Raw genomic sequence first — 27198 nt, 5'->3', positions numbered from 1 at the left:
AGACTCATTGTACTTAAAATCTGCCATCTTTGTACACTATCGTCTCCAAGAAAGTAGTTTCTGTTTCTGAGATTTCAGCCATGAATCATATCATAGGGTGAAAGCTGTTTACCTTTAGAAGAAATTCTTCTATTTTGTCACTTCTTGTGTCCGTCGTCAATAAATCGTTTCCAAAGGATAGGCTTATTGCTACTTGTCTGAGTATTTCGTTTTCTATTTTGGCCATGAAGATGACAGCGGAAACTGCGGCGATTGTCGTGCCCATGGCTGTTTGATGTGCTTAAAGATAATCTTTTCCATTGAATTGGAACGAGCTTTCTTGAAAGATCACACTGAGCAACTCTCCGTAACGAGTACGGCAGGGCCGTAGAAAGAGGCAAGACGAGGCACTTACCTCGTCTAGATTTTAACCCAAATTTAAACAAATTTTTTTGTTGGGGAAATGATCCCAAGTTAAAAAAGGTTTATTTCTCTCAAGAAATACCTTAAGAAAAATCTTGAAGAAAGAGTTTCAGGGCTTCTAGATTTCAAAATTTTCTGAAGGGCATGCCCCCAGTTCCCCCTAGCAAGATCTTGCCTCTTCTATGGCAAATGCCCTGTACGGGAGGGTTTCCTTGATGAAATTCTCCGTATGCTTCGCATACAGTGTTAATGAGAAAAGGAAAGCTTTTTTAGGCTGTTTGGGCATGGCACTGTAATCTTCTCAATGAAGTTATTTAAGTCTGTCGCACGAAGCTTGTCGCTGTGCTATCGGCTTAAGTAGATGGTCAACAAAAGCTGAATACTTTCTGTAGGGCAATCACACCCCGATATTATGGGTCTTCCGGCAGGCGTGTTCATAATGGCTAATTATGGGTTTTAAATTTGACAACTTCGTGTCTCTGACCACGAAAAACAATTATTTTAATAAGTTTTTGGCAGAAACAAACTACATCAGGTTTCTTTCCGACCTCGTAACTATACATGGACAATAAATGAAAGAAATAGATATTTCAACTTCGGCCACAAAATCAAGATTTTTGTCCGTTTTTTTTCCTGAAAGTCGATTCGGATGCCCCCGCTATGCGGGGTTTTTAACAGACGTCTAGGCCCCTAGGTTGGGGAAATAAGCCGGGTTTTAACACTTGGTAAATGTTAAATTCCCCGGTAAGTCCCGGGGGTCGGGGGGCCGGGGTTTCAATTGACTGATGCATTATCGAGTCGGGTGTACGTGAAACAACGAGCTACGATAAATTGTCGGCTAGCTTCGGTTTAATAGAAAACTCCGCGGGAATACTGGCGGGCGATGAAGAATGTTATGATCTGTTCAGTGAGCTTATTGATCCTGTTATTGGCGAGATCCATCAGATTGATCACATGGAAAGTCTAAGGTCGGAGGTGAACTTGGATTGGAGGCATATCAAAGGTGGAAAGCTTTACGGAGCAAATGTGCTGTCCTGCAGACTGAGTACTAGAAGAAATATACAAGGATACCCCATGATTCCCGGATGTACAGAGGCAGCGCTATTGCGTGTTGGTCACGTGATAGGGAAAACTTTGGAGTGTATAGAAGGTAAGATCTTAGCGAGAAATCTTATTTCATGAATTCTACGGCCGGTGAAATGCACCTTTTAAAACGATGGCTGGCGGATTTACAACGTGTTTCGTACCTTGCTTTGCGACATCTAAGTCACAGTTCACCTAATTGTTACTCATTTTCGCGAGCACTAATATTCGCGATTTTCGCGATTTCCTAGTACCATTCTAAAGCCTTTAGGCATTTAATTTTGGGCGCATTTAATAATTTCTGCCGGACGTACAAATCCAAGTGTGAGACGGTTGGGCGGCGCTGGGACTGGACTAATAATGTCCATTCGAAAAATAATAAAAAATAATTTAACCATTATTGCCCCCGCGGGGTTCCGGCCCAGAGGCCGGAACCCGAGGAGGCACCTAGGTAGGTTAAAATGTGTGCATTCAGTGAACGGTACCGGAAAAAATCTCGATTTTGGTCAAAGCGGCTCGCAAAGGATTGTCCTAATGCTCGCAAAGGATTGCCGGAACGCTCGCAAAGGAGCAACGGAAGTCAGTGCCGCAAAGGATAAAAATAGCCGTCGCACTGTGATCACAAGAAACATCTGTTGCTTGAAGAAATAGCTGAAACGTGTACCTGAAATTAAAATGATAACGAAAATGACATGGAAAGCATGCGTATCATCCAGGTACGAAGAGTTTCTTATCTTAGTCAGCGACTGAACGTCGTGAAAACAAGTGGAAATCGTATACATCTTACGACAAGTAATAAACAAAAGCGTGAACTTTGTCATGCAATACAAGGTAATTCGTTTCGCTAACAAACTGTCAGTTTATTTGATCCAAAAAATGGATAAGGATCAAAAATTGTTTTCTCGAATCTTTGAATGTGACGTATTTTGTCATTCGTGGAATTGTTAGGCTTTGTGGCCTGGAAATCAGATTGTTAGTTCATTTTGAATGTTATAAGCCCGGGAATAAGCTTGCGTTTTGTCACCACGAATAATGTGTTATTTCCGCTAGGTAATATATTCGACTTGAACTTGTAAATTCTTTAGGACGCAACGTTGTCACACAACAAGAAATTCAGCAGCAAACAATGTCGTGACGTAAGGTAAACAATGTTGTGACGTACATGGCAGAGTAAAAAAGAAGCCTAATATCCATCAGCATCAACAAAAAGACAAAAAGACCCAACTAATCTTAGATTATTGTTGTAAAACAAATTATAAAAAGGCGGGGCAGCTTAGTGAGAACTATTACTAGTTGATAGAAAGCATACAAGTGAAGTCCTTATTTATTACAATTCATGGCAGGTAAAAAAAAACGCAGAAAAAATAGAAACATGAACGCAACAAACTTATAAAGTTAAAGTTACATGCGCTATTTCATTAAAGCTATGTGCACTATTCTATTAAAAGTAATGTACAGGCAGCGTTTGAACTAAGTACCCCAGTGACGATACAATCTTCTCAAAGATTGTTAGAAGAGGCCGTTCTTAATAAAACGAAAGCAAATTAATTTATAGATACTTTTCTACAGCATCAGACTAGACGGTGACTATGTTCCTAGTTTCAGCCAGGAATTAGAAAACGGGATAGTACGGTTTTCTTCAAGATGTAGGTCTGCAACACAGCTAAATTTTGCCGCATCACAGTTATACTTCTCTGTGAAACAACTGCAGAAAAGAGTTCTTTCTTTTGACTTTGAATGCTAACATTTTTCATTAAAGGCTTAATTATGTGACTGGTCGATCTAGGCATGGTGTTCTACACATGTTAGTTTGTCAACTAGCAAGTTAAACAAAGTCCAAAGAACAGTCCATCATGCATGTAAGCTAAGATTGTTCTGATTTATATTTTATTGCACTATGAACAGAAGCCTTCGGACGCTGCTATTTCTCGTTACCATGGCAATACAAGAAGCCCGTTATAGAAGAATATGGCTTGCATCCTGATTCCTTCCCGCCACAATTGTCACGTGATTGGCCAAAAGGGCGTTTGATCTGGTTTACCGAGGACAGAAAGTGTCGTATATTCATTAACTTTCTGGATCACATGAAACTTGTCATAACTCAGCCAGGAGGCGATCTACAAAAAGACTTTAGAAAATACAGCGAGCTACTATCAAGCATAGAAGAAAATCTTAACCGGAAAGGAAAGAAGTTCATGTGGAGTTCAAAATATGGATTTTTGGCGAGCTCGCCTCATAATGTTGGTACAGGACTTGAAGTGCAAGTTAAAGTTCGACTGCCAACGCTGTGCAAGGTAAATATTCTCTAACAACAAAGCAAGGACTACATTTCTCTGACGCTTAATGAGCTTTTGATGTCTGGTCTCTTTTCATCAATAGGATTTTAAAGAAGAAACGTCGACGACGGCGAAGATTGTGAAGTGTTTTTTTTTTATAGTTCGTGATGTAAATTGCTATGATCTTAGAAGATTTTTGCGTTCTTAGTGGCTTATATAGGGGTAGAGGAAAATCCTAGAATTAAGACAATTAAGAAATAAGGTATCACTTTGAAATTGAAGGAAACCTCAAAATAATGGTTTCCTAAGGTAGGAAAATACCAAACAAGTAGATTGTCACGGAGAAGACAGATTAATATTTACGAGCATCAAACTCTGACTGAATTGGCCATTTTTTTCAAAATCCGCCGTCCATGCCTTTTTCTAGGCGCACAATGACACTTGATTCATGAATTCTTTCTTGGAAGAAGGAATCTTAATTAGCGTTACCATCTTAACGCGAGCACAGTTGCCATTGTCGCAACATTATCTAGATGTCCAGTGAATTGGTTATGCCCGTGAACGTGTCGACTACCTTTTTTTTTATCAGACTGGAAAGTGTTAATCTTTAATAACGTTTTCTTCTTGTTTTGCAAGGATTCGAGATTTGAACGCATAATTGACGTGCTGCCTGTGAAAGTAGAACATGGAGGTGAGAGAATAAAGTAAAGCATAGAGATTGAGTGATACATTATTTCAGAGACATTGTCGTAAGATAACAGTGGCCGAGATGTAAGGACGTTGGCCGTTTACGTCGCTCTTATTTGATATTTTGTCAGGTATCTCAGTTAAGTTTTAAGACTGTGGATAAGTCAGTGCCAATCAAACCTTAGGTAATTAATTTATTTCCCATCCGATTTTCATACAATTTGCAAAGAGGCAGTGACGCCCTTTTGCCATGACGAAAAAAACCAAAAAAACAAAGTGATCTATTGTGCGAAAAAACAAAGCCACTAGCCAAGGCAAAAGGGGAACAACTTAGTGACGTCTGTGTATGTGCTCTGTCTGAGACTGTTTCGCTCCATCATTGCATTTTGGCAAAACAAAACGTTTTTGAGTAACAAGTGACTACTTTTTATACTGGCTGGCAATGTTTATTTCGCAGGTTGATATTATTCAACAAGTTATCAACAGTGTGACTTTACTTCTTGAGCTTGACAAAAGAATTCAAAGAGGAGAGAGCATCCTGGATTTACTCCCATAGAACGTAGCTAATTAACTTGTAAAACTGATCAATAAATAGAGCCAGAGTAACAATTAGCGTACAAGAAGAGTTCCCGATTCTTATTAGCCAGTGTAAGAAACGTAAAAGTATGGAACAATTATAAAGGTTTTGTAACATTTCTTTTACTACATTTTACTTCCTACCGTTCAAGCTTTCCCTCCCTCATCCTCTTTCTCCCTTTCGATTTCCCCTTTCTTTTTTCCCTCATGATCATTCTCCTTCTCCCATCCCTCTTCGCCTTACCCCCTTTCTAGTGTTCCTCGTACTCCTTCTCCTTGCCGCCTTCCCCAATCCCCCTTTCTCCTTTACCCCATCCTCCTTCTTTCTTCCCCTTTCCTTCTTTCTCCTTTCTATCAACCTTCTTTTCCTCTCCTTCTTCCCATTTTCACCTTCCCTCATTCTCATTCGCCCTTCCCCATTAACCCTTTCTCTCTTCCCTTCCCCTTTCCTCCTTTCTCCATTCCCTCATCTTCCTTCTCTCTTCCCCCTTTCTTCTATCCCTCTTTCTTTTTACACCTTCCTCCTTCTCCTTGCCCCTTTCTCATCCTCCTTCTTCCTTCCCCCTTCCCCTTACTCTTTTCCCTCATCTTCCTTCCTTCCTTTCCCTAACCCCTTTCTCCTTTTCCTCATCCTCCTTCTACTTTCCCCCTTCCCCTTAACCACTAATCCTTTCCTCCATCCTCTTTCGTCCTTCCCGCTTCCCCTTTACCCCTTTCTCCTTACCCTCATCCTTCTTCTTCCTTACCCCTTCCTGTTTCTCCCTTACTCCTTTCCCTCATCCTCCTTCTCCCTTCACCTGCACCCCTTTCTCTTTTCCCTCATCCACCATCTCCCTTCCTCTTGACCCCCTTATACCTTTCCCTCATCCTCCTTCTCCCTTCCCCTTTACCCCTCACTTCTTTCCTTCATCCTTTTTCTCCACCCCCTCTCCCTTATCACCTTTATCATTCCCTCACCCGCCTCCTCCTCCTCCCTTCACCCTTCCCTTTACCCTTTCCCTCATACTCTTTTTTCCTTCCCCCTTCCCCTTTACCCCAATACTCCTCTCCCTCACCTCCTTCTCCCTTTCCCTTTCTCCTTAGGGTAGCCTGCAGAACAGGAGGTTTATTTTGCGGGTCGCGCGAAGCAGATACAATCATTATAAATTCCAGGGCAGGCCTTAGGAATGTCCTATTTGCATTGATTCAAATATAGCAAAAATGTACGTTTTTAACGAATTCAGTTGCCACAGCGGTGTCAAAATCGGGAACATGTGTTGTTATGATTTTACTTGGAGAATAATCCTATCTTGGCTTCACTCAAGTCCCCAGGTGTTCCAGTTATTGTCTTCAGTTCACCCATTTTCATTTTTATTTAGTGGCATGTTCATGTAGTTTTTGTTAACCTTTCTCCCTCAAGGTTGTTAAGTGTCTGGCTCTGCATTCGGGAGGGATCAGGTTTCCCCCCAAAAGGGGGTTTTCCTGACGGGCAGCAGCCACGCTAGTTTATGCACGAGTGTTAATGATAAGGTAGAACTTTCTGCTCTGTCAATGAACTTAATGTGTGAGATTCGGATAGTTTTGAAATATACCAACCACAAGGCACCAGTAATTTTACTTAAGTGATGTTCTGTATGTTGCACTGGCAGGGTCGGTGCAGCAAACAGAAGTCTATTCGGTAACCTTTAGGTGATTTAATTCTGACTGTGTAGCACCCAATGCAGGCTATCTGTCTTCTCTACTCTACAGATTGTTTTCGTTTGTGTTGCTTTAGCTTCGGGTAGGGGTGCCCTTGCACTCGTTCCTTGTGCGGGCTGTGGCGGTTTTCACCTTCACCTTTACTTGGTTGATACTTTGTATACTGTATTTTCTCAAATAAACGCCCCCGGCGTTTATTTCAAACTTGGCTTTGTGAACCCGGCATTTATTTGAAGCCGGCGTTTATTAACGGACTGCAATTTTCTGCCAATTTTTCAGGTTGATTTATTGTTACCGATCTTCGAGACCAAGGGGCAGTTTGTCAAGGCGGGACGATTTTTCTCTTCGTTCTGCCCCGAAAAAGTGTCCCTGGGTATCCAAAGGTGATTATTTTCCAAAGGTGCACTATTACGGATTGGATAGTTTATGTTGCAATCGAGATTTGTGACAAACAGAATATATTTACTTGTTAGCTTGACCTCAAATAAACGCCGGGACCTCGAACAAACGCCCCCGGCGTTTATTTAAAAACTAGCAATTTTGACCCGGCGTTTATACGAGGCCGGCGTTTAATCAGGGTCCGGCGTTTAATCGAGAAAAATTAATACGGTATTTTTGTAATGTGATCTTTCAGTCTCTGTTATGAAAATAAACGGCCACAACTATGGCCAAAAAGATCCAAAAATGGAAAGTTTTGTTTTGTGCCAGCAAACAGTGCTCAGCCAAAGCAACGCACACTGGTACTTAGAATAAGTAGTTTTATTAATTATGGAGGGAGCTGGGAGATGCATACGTCACAAGCTGCATAAAATTCTTTATTTCGAGAAATATATAGCCTTTCCTCGCAACAACTGTACACACGGATAGCCTGTCATTACACCAGAGACCTTTCACAGAGTTGTGCTTAGAACTTGTACTTGTTAATGAATAAAACCGTTCAGTCAGAACTATCCTTGTTGCCACCTCTCAAGGGCAATACCACATCACAAAATGCCTTCACATCATTAACTTGAGTTTTTATCAGTTTGTTTTGTCTCACTTGATATAATGTACGTTCATCCTGCCGTTTATAGCTAATATCACTTCAACTCAACAGGAATTGATGTGACAATCGCCAGATAAACTGTGTATGAATCTGACGTAAGGCCAGCCTTATACAGAACTTTTGAAATGATTGAGTGAATGATGTGTGAGGCGTATTGGAAAAATACCAAACAATTTCAACTTGTTTTGAGGAATGGCCTCCAGGTGTCAGCTCGCTAGTGTCCACTTCTTAAGCTTGCTACGTCAGCGAAAATAATATATAATAATGGCGTTATTTAACGAGGGTAAAACATCTATAAGATTCCTTTAAATTGTACTAGTAGCAACGCGTCCAGTAACGAGATTGGTTGGTTAGTAATGGTTCTTGTATAGCGCATTTACAAAGCTCAATGCGCTTCACAGTTAGAGTTACGTGACAAGATTGGACATCAGCATTTCAGGCGCCTTTGGCAGCTGCTATCCGTCCATGTATTTGATCTCGTCCCAACACCTAACTCATGGATTCATGTGAATTGGCCAGACCACAACACCGGGAACTCCTTGTCCTTCTCTTTTCAATAGGTGTGTTGGTTCTTTAACGTTCCCTGCTGACCATAACCGGACTGAAGATGCAGGAGATGGAGCCTACGGTTTATCGTCCTTATCCTAGAAGACTGGAATATCTAACCATTTTCAGATGTCATTGCAAAGGCAGCACGTTCTCCTCAATTATTTTAAGACCCTGAGTGTTGGTCCAGTCTGGGAGTCGAACCCGAGCCCTACCGCACGGCAGTCCGGTGCTCTACCAACTAAGCTAACTGGTCGGCGGTAACGCTCAGTATCACCATTCCGCTGACCAGTAGAAGACAGGACTCTGACATAGTAGTGAGAGTCACCCATAGACACTTGAATGCTTCGTGTCATGGCGTTCTTAAAATTGCAAATAGTCGGGGTTATGGGATGAACATACGAACCCTTAACACAAAAGAGGTGCGTGACAACAGGGAGGGAATGAAATTTCAAGTTCAGAAACGGTTCGTGGCGACAGGAACGTACTTCTGTTCACCAAGCTCTTGTAATTTGACGAAAGCAGTCAACTTGTTACAGATGTTAGATGTCAACTCAGTTGTTTAAATAAATTCATCTGAAACAAAAGTGACTGCCCTGCAATAAGCAAAGGGACAAACTTTCTTTGGCTCTCCTCTACGCAATTCTACAGTCAAGTATTTGTAGCTTTAATCTATCTGAGGAAGACTATTTCAGTACCTCAATCTCGTTGCTATAGCAGCTAGCGACAGAGATACTTGGCTTGTTTTTAGATGCAACATTACTTCAAGACAGTTTTTCTAGGCTTCTACACGGTGAATTTTCCCTTTTTTGGCGTAACGAAGTAAACATCTAGAGTTTCAATGCTACAAATTAGGCCCAGAACGCCAAAATGTATGTATAAAATTTGATGATTTTATGGGCGAACCGTGCACGTCAGTCCCACAACACCAAGCGAACCGTGCACGACCAAGGACGAGGACGCCTGGGGACGAGGAAGATGCGTTTTTAAATCGCTCCAGAAGACTTGGTATTCGTGACGTCATCAAAATTCTTCAAGTTACGGTGTTGCGTATGCTCACGGTTCGCTAACTTTGCTTCGCACTTCTTTGGAAGCAATTCCAGGAAGAAAATTTACAAACTCGTAATCTTTGGAAGTTAAAACAGTATTATCTGCTCTTACAAATCTGGGATGGGTTAAGCTTTTCTTTGAAACGTAACATAAACCAGTGGTTGATCATTTTTTGTCTGAGCTTGCGTCAGCTCGCAAGCGCAGATCCCGACAAGCTTGCACTACTTGATCAAAATTTAAAATAATTGTGGACGAGCAGAAAAAAACAGTCCTTTCTAATTGGACAAGCGCGCTGCACTCGGTTGGCTTCTTAATGGGGCGGGAGTTTGAGTAGAATTTTCAAACACAACGTTCGCTTGTATGTCGCTCCGGAATTTGACTTCAGTTTACATACATACATACATATACTTTATTAATGCGCCCTAAATGGGAGTTTCCCGTTATTTAATGAAAAAGAAATGGAAACCGAGAGAGCGCTTGAAACGAAACGCAGAAAGCTGAATCTCAGGAAACAGAAGATTATTTGCATTGAAAACTTGAAAACTTTCTTCAAATTTCTTCGAATTTGTGACGAAATTCATTCATGGTGGCGAATTTACCTCTTCATTTCACTTCTGTCAAATGCGGTTTAATAACATGCAACCTAGAGAAAAGAGCACAGAGATAGACATATTTAAACAGGAGAAATTGTTTGGACTCGTCGTTTGCTAGTTATTGATGTCTGAGCATTGACTTGTCAACAGATCGCTGCGGAAAGCTTCAAACCATTCAAACAGGTGAATGAAATTACGTTTAACTTGCCTAATTGAGTGTAAGCTTGCTTCTTATTTTAATTTTACGCCTAACATTAAGAAATAAGTTACATTAGCTCACTGTTAACGATATTCCGTTCTAAGGAAGGGTGTGCTTGATCTTTTCTTTTTTTGTGTTTTTTTTCTTTTTAAGGAATATTCTTTCCGCCGGCTAAATTTAGCTTCGCACCTTGGTTTCCGAACATTATGCCCTCTATGTCATAAACAAGTATCACATGTTTCCTCATAAATAGGATAAAATCACTTGTGTTTTTGGAAGTGCAGAAATTGCCCAAGTTGCACAGCTCAACTGCCATGGACAGGAACTAGCATTAACATTTCCTTCCGTAGCCTCGTGACGTGTGCATGCGAGGGTCAATCAACTCGACAGTATATTGTATTATGCACAATAAATTTCACAATAATCCCTATGTTAAAAATGAATTATTTCTAATGCGTCTTTACGTCTTTGACAGTGATTCGCGTGCTAAAAGCAATGCCAGTCAAAACTGATAATCCTACGAATGGACGCATTGCGGACCTTTTGTTTTTTTAGTGCACCTTCAGCCATGCGCAAAGATAAGCGCAACGCAAGCATATTTATATATAACCAACGAGTTACTTTCCGTGTGAAAATCTAACTTGAAATCATGGATCGAGAAATAAGTCTCGATTTCCACCACCTTTCTCTCACTTCAAATCAAAGTCTTGATAATGCTGGTCATTTCATGACACAGTTACAGCTCAACAGTCACTTACCAGAGGGGCGAACGACATACGAACAAATAGTTAAGAAACTGGATTTGCAACCTGCACTCCGCACTGAGCCGCAACAGAGAGACACATCAGGCAGTCAGTTTGTGTTCCAAGGGCAGTGTATGATTCTTGGAGAAGCTGGTGTTGGAAAGACAAGTCTGTTTAAGTCTCTCACGGGAAAGCCATTTGATCCTACACCACCAAAAACGCAGGGTATCGATCAGAGCCTTGTGGACGAAGAGTGGAAAACCTTGGCTATGAAGGATCTTGTGTTTGGAAAACTCGGATGGTTTAACCAATATGTTCGTGTACAGCTGACTTTGTTTGGGCCTGGAAAAGCAAACATTCTTGTTCGGGATTCTACAATTTGGAATAGCAGCTCTATTGACTTGTTTTGGTTATGTGTATTTATTATTTTCGTCATTCTAAACCCATTATTCATTCCTGTATTAGTTTGCATTTATTTAGCACAGAAAAGTTGGTTGTATTTTTTTAACCACAACTACAACTTCAGGTTAATATTCTACACCCTTTCTTTCGCTGTTAGGCCTCGTGGATTACTAATTGGTGCATGTTTTGCTTCAGTAGTGATAGGTAATTTCTATAATTATGACGTGATTAAAAGTAAGCTTGTTATTGTTGTTCATCTATACATTTTGATCACAACAATTGTTGGAATTGGATTTACCATTTCTCTTATTCTTATCCTACGACAAAACTTCATTTTTGGAATTGAGTGCCAGTGGCCCTATTCAGGGCTACTAAAGTTTACGTCTAAGTTTAACCACGCTCTGAGGATTGTTTGCAACACTCCACTGATAATATCTGTTTTTGTTAGCTTTATTTCTTGCTGCACTGTAGTGTTGCTTTGGGATATGTATTTTTTTAGAACTCTTGGCCTCTCTCTTAAGGAGGATCCAAAGGATTTTGTGTATCGTTTAACAGTTGTCTTTGCTCTCTTTTGCACACTTGAACTAGTTAAATCAGCAGTGAGATATGGAAAATTAATACGACAGGAGCCTTGGGGAATTTACAAATTATTTATCATTGTAATGCTCTCTTTTATTACCCTGTCACCATTTTATTTTGTATCTTCACATTTTGATAGCACAATATTGCTATCTTTTTTCATCGGTGATACCCTTTTTAATAAATGGATTGACATGAAGTCATTAGGAATTGTTGGTAATAGTCAAATTGGTTCAAAGTTGTTTACTGCAGTTCTCATAGAAAAAACAGAACTGAACAACAAAAAGCTTAAAAGTGCCTTAAACAAGAGGATGTCTTCTCTTAAACTGAAGATTCTTGATTTTGCTGGAGACAAGGAATACCATGCTTACCACCATATGTTCCTAAGGAGCCAGGCCATCTATATCATCGCATTTAACATGGTCGAGTTTGCAGAGAATAATGTCAGACACATCAATGCAAGAATCAAGACACTCCACCCATGGGTTGAATCAATCTGCAGCCATGTACCACCCAACACACCAATCTTTCTTGTTGGAACACACAGAGGGGACATGGACAACAGCTGTATAGAGAGTATAAATGATCACCTAAAGAAAAACCTTTGGGATCCCTACTGTGATGAGCTGATTGTGAATGATGTTGACAACTTGATTTTCTTTCCTGTTGAGAACTATGATAGTCAAAATGATGTTGGAGTTCAAACTCTCCAAAAGAAAATCATGTCTGTTGTTGAGGAACGCAAGAAAACCATAGGTCATGACATTCCTTTGTCATGGATAGGAATTCAGGATGCCATTATCCATCTGAGAGAAAAGGAGGAAGCCAAGTTCTGTGTGAGAGTTGAAGATTTCCAAAAGTCATCTGACAACTTCATTTGTTCAAACTGGTCCAAAGAAACTTTAAAGTACTTCCATGAAAAAGGACTGGTAGTATTCCTCCACAAAGACCCAGAGCTGTCCAAATGGGTTCTACTCAAGCCTGAGATACTAGTTGATATTATCATTCAGCTTGTTGCACCAACACAACAAATGGTGCAGGAGAGAGGCTTCAGACGTGACTGGAAATGTCTGCATGATCAAGGAAAGCTGACCAAGTCACTACTGAAAAGAATCATCGCTACAGTGCAAGAACATGAAGAAGCCATGACTGCATTTCTTGAGGAATATGATTTGATCTGCCCCTTGTTAAACAAGAAGGTAAAAATATGTAGCCAAAGGGATGATGAAGAACACCAGCCAACTCACTTTGTTCCATCCTTGCTACCGATGTCTGCAGATGGTTCCATTCCAGTATGGCATGATGATACCACAGATAAGACATTCTTTGTGTTTTTCAAGAGGTTCCTTCCAGAGCCCCTGTTCCATCGCCTGCTGTCACGTGCCCACAAGAACAGCATGCTTGAATATCCAAATGGCCAACCTGTTCTGTATAGAGATGCTGGCATGTTCTGGATGTGTCCATCACCCAAATACAAGCAACCATACCGACTAAAACTGCTAAAGAAAGAGGGAATGATTGAAGTGACATTCAGTTCAAGGTACTAAGTTTTCAGACATACATGTATTTAAGTACTTGTAAGACACAATAAAAGGGGTCATAGCCACAACCAAGAATAGGGAATCCTAAAAAGTGCTTTATATGCATGTATAAAACAGTAAAGTGTGAACTTACACTTGATAATACATGTACATTGTACATGTTTTAGTTACTGGTGTTCACATAGGACAATAAATCATAGGGCTACCATGTAATACAGCTTTGACTATACTCTGTTAGTTTAGGAAATTTAACTACCATCCCGACCACTCTAATATTACCACATTATTTTCAATAGACCATCATGTGTTTGTAAGGTGTTTTATTGACTGGCTGGGGTGGACTCAGTAGAGTTTAAACACATATTAACTGGCTTTTTATTTATGGGTTAGAGACTGTTGTGAGTGTTTTGTTGACAAATCCGCACGCGCGCCGCACAGAACGAGAATTCAACCGGGCGTGCCGGTGCGTGGGTCGGGTGTCCTCTGTGCGTCTCGTGCTCTAGAGTGAGTGTACATAAGGGAACATCGTCAGAAGGTATAGTCGGGTCGCACAGTGGGCTGTTCCAGTCGTGGCTCTCCCACATACCGAGCCGGGCGCTTAGGTCCCTTCGATTTGTCGGATAGGGTATACTTTTCTTCCCTTCCTGGTGGCCTCATATTCTGCATTCCTCACGTCTGGTGCTGGGTCATCTGATCTTAACCTCGCGTGGAGGACAGTGAACGAAGATGTATATTAATATGTAATTTAACCATTTGGCTAAAAAACTGTACATATACTTAACAGTGGTACACAACTTTATTACTTTCCAGTAACAAAAAAGGAATGAAACCCTCAGATGTGCTGACCCAAGTGTTTTCAATGGTCAATGGAATTCATAAAAGGGATTTTCCTTTTGTCAAATTTCATTGTGGTCCAGCATGTCTCTCACCTCAATGTCCTGGTTACCAAGGTTACTGTATGCCACACCCAGTGGGTCAAGGCAACAGACGCCACGTCTTTGATGTTATGCCTGGACGTAAGGGAGATAACCTTGCCTCTTTGGACTGCGTAAACCACAGTTTTGAAGACGAATTGAAGGAATGGGTGCCACAGTGCTAGACATCTTGACCTTCAAAGGTGAATTAAACATTGTGTTTGGTTTAAATGATTTATATCTAAATTCTCGTTAGCAATATTATCGTCCAACAGACAAGTGATTGAGAACAAGGAAGATCATCTGCTACAAAATATGTGTATTATTATTTTTATTATTATCATCATCATCATCATTATTATTATTATTTTGAGCTACTGTAATGGTACTGACCCACTCAATGAGTGCTTGCAATCCTATGATTATTTCGTCGGCAGTCAGCAACAGGGAAAAATATTAGAAATAAGGAATTCTTTAGACATCAAAATCCATGTAAGTTCCACGACTTTGCAGCTGTTTTACAATTGAATACTGTTTTCCTAGTTTATGCGAAGCTAGAGATTTTACAATTAAGAAACTTACATATAAGTCTTGAAGGTATAAGGTAAAAAAAAGGTCAAATTTTTTCGATAATATTAAGGGAGGAAAATTAATTTAATTAGTTTATTACATTTTAATTGGCTGATGAAATTGAAATTGTCCTCAATTGGCAAATTCAAATTGAGGCAGTGAAAAATAAAGGACTGCCCAGGTTTTCACAGTACATTTGTTGTGACAATATATTATAGTTTTATATTATAAATATTAATTAGAAATAATCACAACTTTGTAGTTTAACAGAAATCAAATTATTTGTTTCCACAGGTCTTAACATCTATATAATACAAGACATACTGTATTCCAAGACGTTTTGTTCAACAAACACAAACAGAAGAGTACACAAAGATATAGGCAGCATGACTTAAAAACATTTAAATTAGGATTCTAAAATATCTAATAAAACCATGATCCCCTAAGTACAACTTCCAGATGATTGTGCAGATATCAGATGTAATACATGTATCAAATTTGTTTGCAGCATTTTTTCAAGCCAAATCCCAAATTTCTGAAGTGCTGAAATTAATTATGGCCTATGACTGTTCTAATAAGTAGGATGTGTCCAACTCATATCAACCAAATGGGTAGTACTTTTATAAATATCTATCTTGGGTTTTCCTATAACAGTTACTTACTATAACAGTTACTTATATGTACTATGTATACCTTAACACAAGATCAAATGGAAAGTTGTAGAAACATTTGCATGACAAATTAAAATACAGTGAGTTTAATTAGTTAAATGTTAATTAGTGCAAACAAACTCTAAGTTCTTTATTGTTGAATTTCTAAGTGATCAAACAATACCAGATCAACTTCATGTACAGTACATGTACAAGGCCATGCTGCACAATGTTCAGTTGTATCATAAAGAAATGGAACATTTCCACTTGTTTTCTGATTCACTTGTTAGTCTGTTCATGGAACTTCCACCTAGCAACGAATGCAAATTAAAGTTGATGCTTAGAAAATTTGAATTGTTTCTGCTTTGAGTTTGTAGGTGTCAGAGAGTAAACCTATATTATCCCCAGCTGTACAAATGTATAAACCAATCCTATAAAATAATATAAATTTAAGGCATGAAACAGAATAGCAAATGTTGCTGCTTTAGTTGCACACAGTATAGGTAGAAATTTAATTTGTGGGTCATAAAAACATTCAACTTTAAAATCAGTGGTCATTTTTAAAGCTACCGGTAATAGAATATAAAGGATTGTTTGCAATAAAAACACATTGGAATCCTAAATTTCTGATTACCAGAACCTCCCTGTACATGTAACTTGAATAGAAAAGTGTTAATCCCTTGGAATTACTTCACTCAGTCAAACACTGCAATTTTACACCTGATTTCCCAAACTCCCAATTTCTCAAAATAAGTTCATTTTCCCTTGGAGTCTCAAGAAATCTGGATTCCACTGTAATTGTTATGGAAGCTTCATTAAACAAAGTGCTCTTATACACCAGATTATTTTGGCCATGTATTGTTAAATATTGTATGGAAGTATTATCGAGGGGAGGAGGGTTACTCCTCCTATACAGGGAGGTGCCACTTGATAGGGTATATGGCTTTTGGCCCATCTGCCCTGAACAGGGTAAATAATTTCAAGTAAGTCTATACTAATCAGGGTCTGGGCCCATCAGACTAGACAGGGTATGGCTATTAAAGACTGTCAATGAATATTTATAGCAATCCGAAATGAGTGAAATTGGAGACGTTTATCTGTATTTATTATGCAGGTCATCATTCAACATTAGATCACTTTCATGACTAGAAAAATACTATACAAAGTCAATTGAATTGTGAAGCCTGGTTTTCACTAGCGACGCAAGCACAAGTGCAAGGATAAAAGCCCTTATTTCTCCGTGAAAATGGCTTTGAATCGAGCAAAAGCACAAGCGCATTGCATTTGGATGCTTGTGCTTTGGCAAGCACAAGCACAAAGGTCAAAATTTGTCCTTTTTGCATGATCACGCTTGTGCTTGCGTCGCTAGTGAAAACCAGGCTTTAATAAATGCCCTGGGGGTGAATTAATGATAAGCAAAAAGCTGTAGAAAAGATAAACACATGCTTGCTTTGTGCACTCTCCTCTAGTCCATGACATTGAGCAGTTGGCACCCCACCCTCGGAGACCCTCCCTCCCTCCAAGGATTAGCTGTTTTGATGTCTTTGCGATGTACAGTGGAACCCTGCTTTAGGGACACCCGCTTAAATACAGACACCCCGGTATTACGGACAGTTACATTGGTCCCTATGAAAACCTCATATATTTTCTCTTAAATTAACCCGCTTAATCCGGACACCTGTTAAAACGGACAACAGACACTTACATGTCCCGGGTAACAAACTGCCATACATTGCCAACCCGCTTTATGGACACGTTTTATCTGTGCACTCTCAATTTTCATTGTCGTAATTATTTGCTTACTTTACTCTGGTCAAATAATGACAGAATTCGAGCGAGCATTGTCCAAAAACTGGCTGTTATCTGTAGGTCGCATGTTTAAATCCCAATTGGGCCAAGATTTTCTTTGCCATGGCATCATACTCCCAAAGTTCCTTTAACAGGGTAGTAACCCAGGGGGATTTGTGTATTAGCAGTATTGTCTACCCAATCACATAAACAGATATTAATAATTCCTATTTACATGGGTGCCACATGTCCAGGGGGGTACTCCGGCTTGTAAATGACAGGGATGACGGAAGGATTTTTTGGGGTTTAAAATTTTCAATTCCAGGAATTTTTTTGGGTTGGAAAATTTGTCAAGTATTTTTTGGGTGACTTTATTTAAATAGGGGATTTTTTGGGGTATTAAAAACGAACTAAAGTGCCGTGGCATGACCTTGGCGTATTTATGGTATGATGAATAAACAAACACGAGTGTTCAATATTTATGGTTTTCTTTGTGTTATATTATTGCCCCTCCTGGCAATTTAGGGGTAATTTGACAAGGAATTTTTTGGGGGTTATTTTTGGTCCAGGGATCTTTTTGGGTAATGTCGGAAGACTTAGGGATGCTTTTGGGTCCTGAGTTTTGCCTCCATTTGATCATCCCCGTCATTTACAAGCCAGAGTACCCCCCTGGGGCCACATGGTTCCTATATCCTATATCAGAGTTAAAGTGACAAGGGGAGCAGAGTTTGGTAGCTATATATACTTGATCATGCTAAATCAGGATGCTGCCAGGTAAAAATCGACCCTGTTCTAGAAAGGTTGAATTCTATACCCTCTTCCGGAGTCAGGGAGGCAATAAAGCATACCCTGTTGAGTGGCACATACCTGTATAGCACATATATGGCAGTACCACCCCCCTGGGAGGTGCTTGTAAGAATGAGGACACTGAATTGAAGGATTATTAACAGTTTTATTTTCTTGTTGAAATAACAAGGAAATGCCTGCTGACATGGCATTCTACCAGTAACATGATTTAAAGCAGCTAAAACCTGCAATAACTTTTTGTATTCAGTGTATGCTGATAAGTATTGAGTTGAAATTTTCCCTGAATTATCCATACCCCTCCCACCCCTCATAATGTTTCAATTTAGGGTTCTGTCTTTGTGTACCTGCAGTACACAAAAACCAACACAAAAAACACTGTGGTTGATATTCCCTTGTGCACTGGTACAAGAGAACAAAATTAGCCCATGTTATATTCACACTTTCCCTTAAAACTTGGGTGGGGTGGAGTGAAATTTGAAAAACAGAGATTATGAAGAGTACAATCAACTGTACAACTTTCAGCTTGACTTAGGGCTGGTCAATAAGTACCCGGGGCCCGCCCCCCCCCCCTAATTGTTAGAACAAACAGAGGCCCAAAATGGCGGGGAAAATTTGTTTTCGAGAGCACCCCCCTTTATTCTAGCGTCTGGATGATCGGGTCCCCCCTTTTCTGAATGTCTGGATCCGCCACTGTAAAGAACATGAACTACTAAAACGTGCAGGCTAAGGGCCATTCCATTTTATATCCACACCCCCTCTATTGACGAGGTATGTCAAAATTTACCCGCTAAGAAAAAAGATCACATTAATTATGCATACAATATTCTGACTGATTCGTTCTTTTCATGAAATATCTTGCTATTTATGTATGGTGATAGTATGAAATAGTTGCATACATAATAAATGTAGGGGGCTGTGCGGAAATCTTTCCTGATACCCCCTTCAGAACAAAACCTCTTCAGAGAAAAGCCAACTTTTCTCCAAACCCCTCAGACATATTCGAAAGATCAGAGAATGGGAGGGGGGGGCGGGTGTTAGGGGGGCTGGATATAAAATAGAACGGCTCTAAGAGCACAATGACATGTCGGGGTCACTCTTACTTGACCTCTTGGCCCGCGTATTTAATTCTGTAAATTAAAATACTCAAAAGAATTGAGGCACTTACCGTCATCTAGGCGTGTTAGACGTATTGGCATCTTCCAAACTTATTATCGACAATGTTTACACTATTTGCGGCAAGAAATTACTGAAAGGATGAATGCAAGCGCACTACTTGAAAATAACAAAACATGGCTGACTTATAATCTAGGTCTCAGTCTTCTCTCGGTCAAGCACTGCAAAGCGCGCGCATTGAGAGAGCGGAGAACGCGCGCAAAAATGTCCGAGTGCTTCCTGTTGAGTAGTTTCGGAAAATTGCATTGCTTTAGTGGTGAAATTAAGGCCTTTTTTGTATTTTTAATTCAATATGACATCTTTCAATAGTTTCGCCAAGAATCCGAACAGATCCATACAATTAAATAAAGATGTCATTCTCCATTTCGTCATGCTAATGTCAGATGATCATTATTGTGACGTTGTTTGGAAGATTCGTGTAATTGCAAAAAAGCTGCGAAAAATAATGGCATTTCTACTTCAGAATTTAAAAGACTTTGCCGACAATCGTTACGCTTTACTTGGAGCCGGCACCGCATTAGGTGCTAGTACACTGCTCGCACTCGGCTACTGCTATCGAAAACACCGTCGGAAAAAACGCGACATGAGTAGTTTTCCAAACCTCAGGAACAACAGAACTATCATGGGCAGACATCTTACGCCGGATATGTTCTCCAAATTGAAGGACAGGTGTACATCAAATGGCTATGATTTCGAAAAACTTATCGAGTCGGGCGTACGTGAAACAACGAGCTACGATAAATTGTCGGCTAGCTTCGGGTTAACAGAAAACTCCGCGGGATTACTGGCGGGCGATGAAGAATGTTATGATTTGTTCAGTGAGCTTATTGATCCTGTTATTGGCGAGATCCATCAGATTGACCACATGGAAAGTCTAAGGTCGGAGGTGAACTTGGATTGGAGGCAGATCAAAGGTGGAAAGTTTTACGGAGCAAATGTGCTGTCCTGCAGACTGAGTAGTAGAAGAAATATACAAGAATACTGCATGATTCCCGGATGTACAGAAGCAGCGCTATTGCGTGTTGGTCACGTGATAGGGAAAACCCTGGAGTGTATAGAGGGTAAGATCTTAGCGAGAAATCTTATTTCATGAATTCTACGGCCGGTAGGATGCACCTTTACGGTTTTACAACGTATTTCTTACCTTGCTTTGCGACATTTAACTGAAAATCTATTGTCAGCTTCAGTTTATGCAGAGATACTGGTACCATTCTAAAGGCTTTAGACATTTAATTTTGGGTTGTTGGTAAAACCCGCGACTGTCAAAAACCCGTGACGGTCAAATTTGGTAAAACACGTGACAGCTATGTCCGTGATGGATCCGTGACATATCCGTGACGGATGGATTCTTACATATTATAGATACTTATAGATACAGGCTATAGATACTTATAGACTAAAAGTTCAGTGACTCTCCGGCCCTGTTTAAGATTGTTAGATACTTATAGACTGATCAAAGGAGAGGAGAAATGAGTCAATTTTGTGAAATCCGTGACGACTAAAAGTTCCGTGACGGTTTTAGCAGTGACTCTGCCTGTTTAAGACTGTTATAGATACTTATAGACTGATCAAAGGAGAGGAGAAACTGAGTCAATTTCATTTAATTATTTTTGCCGGACATACAAATCCAAGTGTGAGACGGTTAGGCGGCGCTGGGACTGGACTTATAATGTCCATTCTAAAAATAATAAAAATAATTTAACCATTATTAATAGAAAGTATAGAAGGGAGGTCTCTATTTATTACGATTCATGGTAGACAAAAAATATGCAGTAAAAGATAGAAAAATGAACGCAAGATCTAGAAACTTAAAAAGTTAAAGGTACGTGCGCTATTTCATTAAAGCTATGTGCGTTTGAACTAAGTACCCAAGTGACGATACAATCTTCTCAAAGATTGTTAGAAAAGCCGTTCTTAATGAAATGAAAATGTTCCTTGTTCAAGCCGGCGATTAGAAAACAAGGCTGCATGGTTCCGGTCCCTACAAGATGTACGTCTGCAACACAGCCAAATTTTCCGCATCACGGTAGTACTTTTCTGTAAGAAACTTACAGACAAGGTTTCTTTCTTTTGACTTTGAATGATAACATTTTTCATAAAGGCCTGGTTATCACTAGCGACGCACGCACAAGCGCAAGCGCAAAGCGATCACGCAAAAAGGACGAATATTGACCTTTGTGCTTGTGCTTGCCGCAAGCACAAACACAAGCATCCAAATACAATGCGCTTGTGCTTTTGCTTGAGTCGAAGCCGTTTTCACGGAGAAATAAGATCTGTTATCCTTGCGCTTGCGTCGCTGGTGAAAACCACGCTTTTAAAAGGCTCAATTAGTGTGACTGGTCGATCTAGGTATGGTGTTCTACACCTAGTTTATCAACAAGCAAGTTAAACATAGTCCAAAGAACAATCCACCATGCATGTATGCTAAGATTGTTCTGATTTTTTTTTTACTACACTTTGAACAGAAGCCTTCGGACGCTGCTTTTTCTCGTTGCCATGGCAATACAAGAAGCCCGTTCTAGAAGAATATGGCTTGCACCCTGATTCCTTCCCGCCACAGTTGTCACGTGATTGGCCAAAAGGGCGTTTGATCTGGTTTACGGAGGACAGAGAGTGTCGTGTATTCATTAACTTTCTGGATCACATACAACTTGTCATAACTCAGCCAGGAGGCGATCTACAAAATGTCTTTAGAAAATACAGCGAGCTACTTTCAAGCATAGAAGGAAATCTTAACCGAAAAGGAAAGAAGTTCATGTGGAGTTCAAAATTTGGATTTTTGGCGAGCTCACCTCATAATGTTGGTACAGGACTTGAAGTGCAAGTTAAAGTTCGACTGGAAACGCTCTGCAAGGTAAATATTCTCTAACAACAAAGCAAGGACTACATTACTCTGACTCTTAATGAGCTTTTGATGTCTGGTCTCTTTTCATCAATAGGATTTTAAAGAAGAAACGTCGACGACGGCGCAGTTTGTGAAGTGTTTTGTTATAGTTCGTGATAAGAATTTTCATGATATTCGAAGAGTTTTGCGTGCCCAGTGGCGAAGTGGTAGAGGAAAAGCAAGTAGATTGTCACGGAAAAAATAGATGTTTACGAGCATTAGACTCTAACACAATTGACCATTTTGTTTCTTTCAAAATTTGCTGTCTTGCCTTGGTTTCTCTCTTAGGAGAAGGAAACTTAGCATCACCATCTTGAAGTGAGCTCAGTTCCCCATTCTGCAACATTATCTAGATGTCTAGTGAGTTGGTAATGCCCTTAATTTGTGGACAGTAACAAACCGAACGATGGGTTACAGGACTACCTATGTTTTTAACAGATATCGGAGAGTTCTAATTTTAAAATTACGTTTTTTGGCAAGGATTCCAGATTTGAACGCATAATGGACTTGCTGCCTGTGAATCTGGAACATGGAGGTGAGAGAATTAAGTAAAAAGCAGAGAGTTTGCGTGATGTATTACTGTATTTCAGAGACATTGTAGTAAGATACCGTGAGCGGCCGAGAATTAAGGACGTTGGCCGTTTACGTCGCTCTTAATTGATGATCAGAAAAAAATATTTTGTCAGGTACTATCTCAGGTCAGTTTTAAGACTGTGGATAACTCACAAATCAAATCATAGGTAATGAATTTATTTCCCATCGGAATCTCATACAATTGAAAGAAGCGTCACGCCTTTTGCCACGAAGAAAAACAAAAAAAAAAATGATCTATTGTGAAAGACAACAAGACCACGTACCACTAGCCAAGGCCTTCGCTAAATTCCAACCCCCAACCAATTAAATCATGTTCGACACAAGCACTCCACTAAATATTTTTGAATGCACATTTCAGATGACCCACAGAATAACGTACTAAGCATCAGCAACAAGCACAAACTGCAACTATCAGAGGTTAGTAATTTCCTCCAATACTTGTAGTGACAAACAAGACCAAAGTCAGAAGTAGCTAGTAAAAAGTAGTCTAGTAATAGAGGCTAGACATGATTGGCCACTTTTGTGATTAAACATGAGATTTACACCGGTGTAGGAACACACATAATGTAGGAATTTTAAAAGGGGAACAACTTAGTGACGTCTGCATATGTGCTCTGTCTGAGACTGTTTCGCCCCTTCATAACATTTTGGCAAAACAAAACGTTTTTTGAGTAACAAGTTATTTCTTTTTATACTGGCTGGCAATGGTTTATTTCGCAGGTTGATATTATTCAACAAGTTATCAACAGTGTGACTTTACTTCTTGAGCTTGACAAAAGAATTCAAAGAGGAGAGAGCATCCTGGATTTGCTCCCTTAGAACTTAGCTAATTAACTTGTAATAGCGATCAATTAATAGAACCAGAAAAACAGTCAACATATGAGAAGATTTCCCGATTATTATAACCCAGTGTAATATAAGAAACGTAAAAGTAAGGAACAATTATAAAGGTTTTAGAACATTTCTTTTATACTACATTTTACTACCTAACGTTTAAGCTTTCCTTAGCCTCATCCCTTCTCCCTTTCCATTTCCTCTTTTCCCCTCATCCTCCTTCTCCCTTCCCTCTTCTCCTTAGCCCCTTTCTCGTTTTCCTCATACTCCTCCTTGCCCCATTCCCCTTCCCCTTTCTCCTTTCCTCCTCTCCTTCTCCCTTCACCATTCCTTTTTTATCCTTCCGTATCAACCTTCTTCTCCTTTCCTCCTTCCCATTTTTACCTTTCACCCTCCCTCATTCTCATTCTCCCTTCCCCAAAAACCCTTTCTCATTTCCTTTATCCTTCTTCCCCTTTCCTCCTTTTTCTTTCCCTCATCCACCTTCTCCCCTTCTTCCTCTTTCCTCCTATCTCCTATCCCACTTCCTCTTTAAACTTTCCTACCTCTCCTTTCCCTTTTTCTCCATTCCCTCATCCTCATTCTTTCTTCCATATTCACCTTTACCCTTTTTACTTTCCCTCATCTTCCTTCCTCCTTCTCCCTTACCCCCAAACCACTCTACACTAACTCCTAACTCCTTTACTTTATCCTCCTTCTCCCTTCCCCCAAACCACTCTACACTAACTCCTTCCCCTTATCCTCCTTCTCCCTTACCCCCAAACCACTCTACACTAACTCCTAACTCCTTTACTTTATCCTCCTTCTCCCTTCCCCCAAACCACTCTACACTAACTCCTTCCCCTTATCCTCCTTCTCCCTTCCCCCCAAGCCACTCTACACTAACTCCTTTCCCTTATCCTCCTTCTCCCTTCCCCCAAACCACGCTACACTAACCCCTTTCCCTTATCCTCCTTCTCCCTTCCCCCAAACCACTCTACACTAACTCCTTCCCCTTATCTCCCTTCTCCCTTCCCCCAAACCACGCTACACTAACTCCTTCCCCTTATCCTCCTTCTCCCTTCCCCCAAACCACTCTACACTAACTCCTTTCCCTTATCTCCCTTCTCCCTTCCCCAAACCACGCTACACTAACTCCTTCCCCTTATCCTCCTTCTCCCTTCCCCCAAACCACTCTACACTAACTCCTTCCCCTTATCCTCCTTCTCCCTTCCCCCAAACCACTCTACACTAACTCCTTCCCCTTATCCTCCTTCTCCCTTTCTCCAAACCACTCTACACTAACTCCTTCCCCTTATCCTCCTTATCCCTTCCCCCAAACCACTCTACACTAACTCCTTCCCCTTATCCTCCTTCTCCCTTCCCCCAAACCACTATACACTAACTCCTTCCACTTATCCTCCTTCTCCCTTCCCCCAAACCACTCTACACTAACTCCTTCCCCTTATCCTCCTTCTCCCTTCCCCCCAAGCCACTCTACACTAACTCCTTTCCCTTATCCTCCTTCTCCCTTCCCCCAAACCACGCTACACTAACCCCTTTCCCTTATCCTCCTTCTCCCTTCCCCCAAACCACTCTACACTAACTCCTTCCCCTTATCTCCCTTCTCCCTTCCCCCAAACCACGCTACACTAACTCCTTCCCCTTATCCTCCTTCTCCCTTCCCCCAAGCCACTCTACACTAACTCCTTTCCCTTATCTCCCTTCTCCCTTCCCCAAACCACTCTACACTAACTCCTTCGCCTTATCCTCCTTCTCCCTTCCCCCAAACCACTCTACACTAACTCCTTCCCCTTATCCTCCTTCTCCCTTCCCCCAAACCACTCTACACTAACTCCTTCCCCTTATCCTCCTTCTCCCTTTCTCCAAACCACTCTACACTAACTCCTTCCCCTTATCCTCCTTATCCCTTCCCCCAAACCACTCTACACTAATTCCTTCCCCTTATCCTCCTTCTCCCTTCCCCCAAACCACTATACACTAACTCCTTCCACTTATCCTCCTTCTCCCTTCCCCAAAACCACTCTACACTAACTCCTTCCCCTTATCCTCCTTCTCCCTTCCCCCAAACCACTCTGCACTAACTCCTTCCCCTTATCCTCCTTCTCCCTTCCTCCAAACTACTCTACACTAACTCCTTCCCCTTAACCTCCTTCTCCCTTCCCCCAAACCCACTCTACACTAACTCCTTTCCCTTATCCTCCTTCTCCCTTCCCCCAATCCACTCTACACAAACTCCTTCCCCTTATCCTTCTTCTCCCTTCCCCCAAACCACTCTACACTTACTCCTTCCCCTTATCCTTCTTCTCCCTTCCCCCCAATCCACTCTAGACTTACTCCTTCCCCTTATCCTCCTTCTTCCTTCCCCCAAACCACTCTACACTAACTCCTTCCCCTTATCCTCCTTCTCCCTTCCCCCAAACCACTCTACACTAACTACTTCCCCTTATCCTCCTTCTCCCTTCCCCCGAACCACTCTACACTAACTCCTTCCCTTTATCCTTCTTTTCCCTTCCCCCAAACCACTCTACACTAACTCCTTTCCCTTATCCTCCTTCTCCCTTCCCCCAAACCACTCTACACTAACTCCTTCCCCTTATCCTCCTTCTCCCTTCCCCCAAACCACTCTGCACTAACTCCTTCCCCTTATCCTCCTTCTCCCTTCCTCCAAACTACTCTACACTAACTCCTTCCCCTTATCCTCCTTCTCCCTTCCCCCAAACCCACTCTACACTAACTCCTTTCCCTTATCCTCCTTCTCCCTTCCCCCAATCCACTCTACACAAACTCCTTCCCCTTATCCTTCTTCTCCCTTCCCCCAAACCACTCTACACTAACTCCTTCCCCTTATCCTTCTTCTCCCTTCCCCCCAATCCACTCTAGACTTACTCCTTCCCCTTATCCTCCTTCTCCCTTCCCCCAAACCACTCTACACTAACTCCTTCCCCTTATCCTCCTTCTCCCTTCCCCCAAACCACTCTACACTAACTCCTTCCCTTTATTCTTCTTTTCCATTCCCCCAAACCACTCTACACTAACTCCTTTCCCTTATCCTCCTTCTCCCTTCCCCCAAACCACTCTACACTAACTCCTTCCCCTTATCCTCCTTCTCCCTTCTCCCACCACTCTACACTAACTCCTTACCCTTATCCTTCTTCTCCCTTCCCCAAACCACTATACAATAACTCCTTCCACTTATCCTCCTTCTCCCTTCCCCAAAACCACTATACACTAACTCCTTCCACTTATCCTCCTTCTCCCTTCCCCAAAACCACTCTACACTAACTCCTTCCCCTTATCCTCCTTCTCCCTTCCCCCAAACCACTCTGCACTAACTCCTTCCCCTTATCCTCCTTCTCCCTTCCTCCAAACTACTCTACACTAACTCCTTCCCCTTATCCTCCTTCTCCCTTCCCCCAAACCCACTCTACACTAACTCCTTTCCCTTATCCTCCTTCTCCCTTCCCCCAATCCACTCTACACAAACTCCTTCCGCTTATCCTTCTTCTCCCTTCCCCCAAACCACTCTACACTTACTCCTTCCCCTTATCCTTCTTCTCCCTTCCCCCCAATCCACTCTAGACT

The 27198-nt window shown here is 41.1% G+C and overlaps 4 protein-coding genes across 4 annotated transcripts in view; 3 read left to right on the top strand and 1 right to left on the bottom strand.

The window, feature by feature from the left end:
* The window catches only part of LOC144651724 (uncharacterized), a 165431-nt gene extending 154249 nt beyond the window's left edge, over nucleotides 1-11182 (bottom strand). The window contains exon 1 of the mRNA XM_078511690.1: nucleotides 11172-11182. The gene's annotated coding sequence lies outside the window, so the exon portion shown is untranslated. The remainder of the gene's footprint in view (nucleotides 1-11171) is intronic.
* LOC144651921 (creatine kinase S-type, mitochondrial-like) lies at nucleotides 1199-8893 on the top strand. Its single transcript, XM_078511994.1, has 4 exons — nucleotides 1199-1552; nucleotides 3391-3779; nucleotides 4398-4452; nucleotides 4906-8893. The coding sequence occupies exons 1-4, from the start codon at nucleotides 1357-1359 to the stop codon at nucleotides 4908-4910; spliced, it is 645 nt and encodes a 214-aa protein (XP_078368120.1). The 5' UTR covers nucleotides 1199-1356; the 3' UTR covers nucleotides 4911-8893.
* On the top strand, nucleotides 10474-16527 carry LOC144651654 (uncharacterized). Its single transcript, XM_078511600.1, has 3 exons — nucleotides 10474-13398; nucleotides 14210-14516; nucleotides 15178-16527. Exons 1-2 carry the CDS (start codon nucleotides 10784-10786, stop codon nucleotides 14496-14498), a joined length of 2904 nt encoding a protein of 967 aa, XP_078367726.1. The 5' UTR covers nucleotides 10474-10783; the 3' UTR covers nucleotides 14499-14516; nucleotides 15178-16527.
* A 3197-nt stretch (nucleotides 16528-19724) lies between these two features.
* Nucleotides 19725-23729, top strand: LOC144651755 (creatine kinase, testis isozyme-like). The gene is made up of 5 exons (XM_078511732.1): nucleotides 19725-20362; nucleotides 21767-22155; nucleotides 22666-22720; nucleotides 23138-23196; nucleotides 23500-23729. The coding sequence occupies exons 1-5, from the start codon at nucleotides 19747-19749 to the stop codon at nucleotides 23596-23598; spliced, it is 1218 nt and encodes a 405-aa protein (XP_078367858.1). The 5' UTR covers nucleotides 19725-19746; the 3' UTR covers nucleotides 23599-23729.
* Nucleotides 23730-27198: the final 3469 nt, after the last annotated feature.

The sequence above is a fragment of the Oculina patagonica genome, chromosome 4 (assembly GCF_052425735.1).
Source record: "Oculina patagonica isolate OP01 chromosome 4, crgOcupat, whole genome shotgun sequence".
NCBI lineage: Eukaryota > Metazoa > Cnidaria > Anthozoa > Scleractinia > Oculinidae > Oculina > Oculina patagonica.
Note: the sequence above shows the minus strand (reverse complement) of the source record. Positions and strands in the feature narration are given on the sequence as shown.

Coding starts and splice junctions, on each gene's coding strand:
- LOC144651921 (XM_078511994.1), top strand. CDS start 1,357: ATGGAAAGTCTAAGGTCGGAGGTGAACTTGGATTGGAGGCATATCAAA. Junction 1,553..3,390: donor AACTTTGGAGTGTATAGAAG/GTAAGATCTTAG, acceptor CACTATGAACAG/AAGCCTTCGGACGCTGCTAT. Junction 3,780..4,397: donor GACTGCCAACGCTGTGCAAG/GTAAATATTCTC, acceptor TTGTTTTGCAAG/GATTCGAGATTTGAACGCAT.
- LOC144651654 (XM_078511600.1), top strand. CDS start 10,784: ATGGATCGAGAAATAAGTCTCGATTTCCACCACCTTTCTCTCACTTCA. Junction 13,399..14,209: donor GAAGTGACATTCAGTTCAAG/GTACTAAGTTTT, acceptor ATTACTTTCCAG/TAACAAAAAAGGAATGAAAC.
- LOC144651755 (XM_078511732.1), top strand. CDS start 19,747: ATGGCATTTCTACTTCAGAATTTAAAAGACTTTGCCGACAATCGTTAC. Junction 22,156..22,665: donor GACTGGAAACGCTCTGCAAG/GTAAATATTCTC, acceptor TTTTTTGGCAAG/GATTCCAGATTTGAACGCAT. Junction 23,197..23,499: donor ACAAACTGCAACTATCAGAG/GTTAGTAATTTC, acceptor TTTATTTCGCAG/GTTGATATTATTCAACAAGT.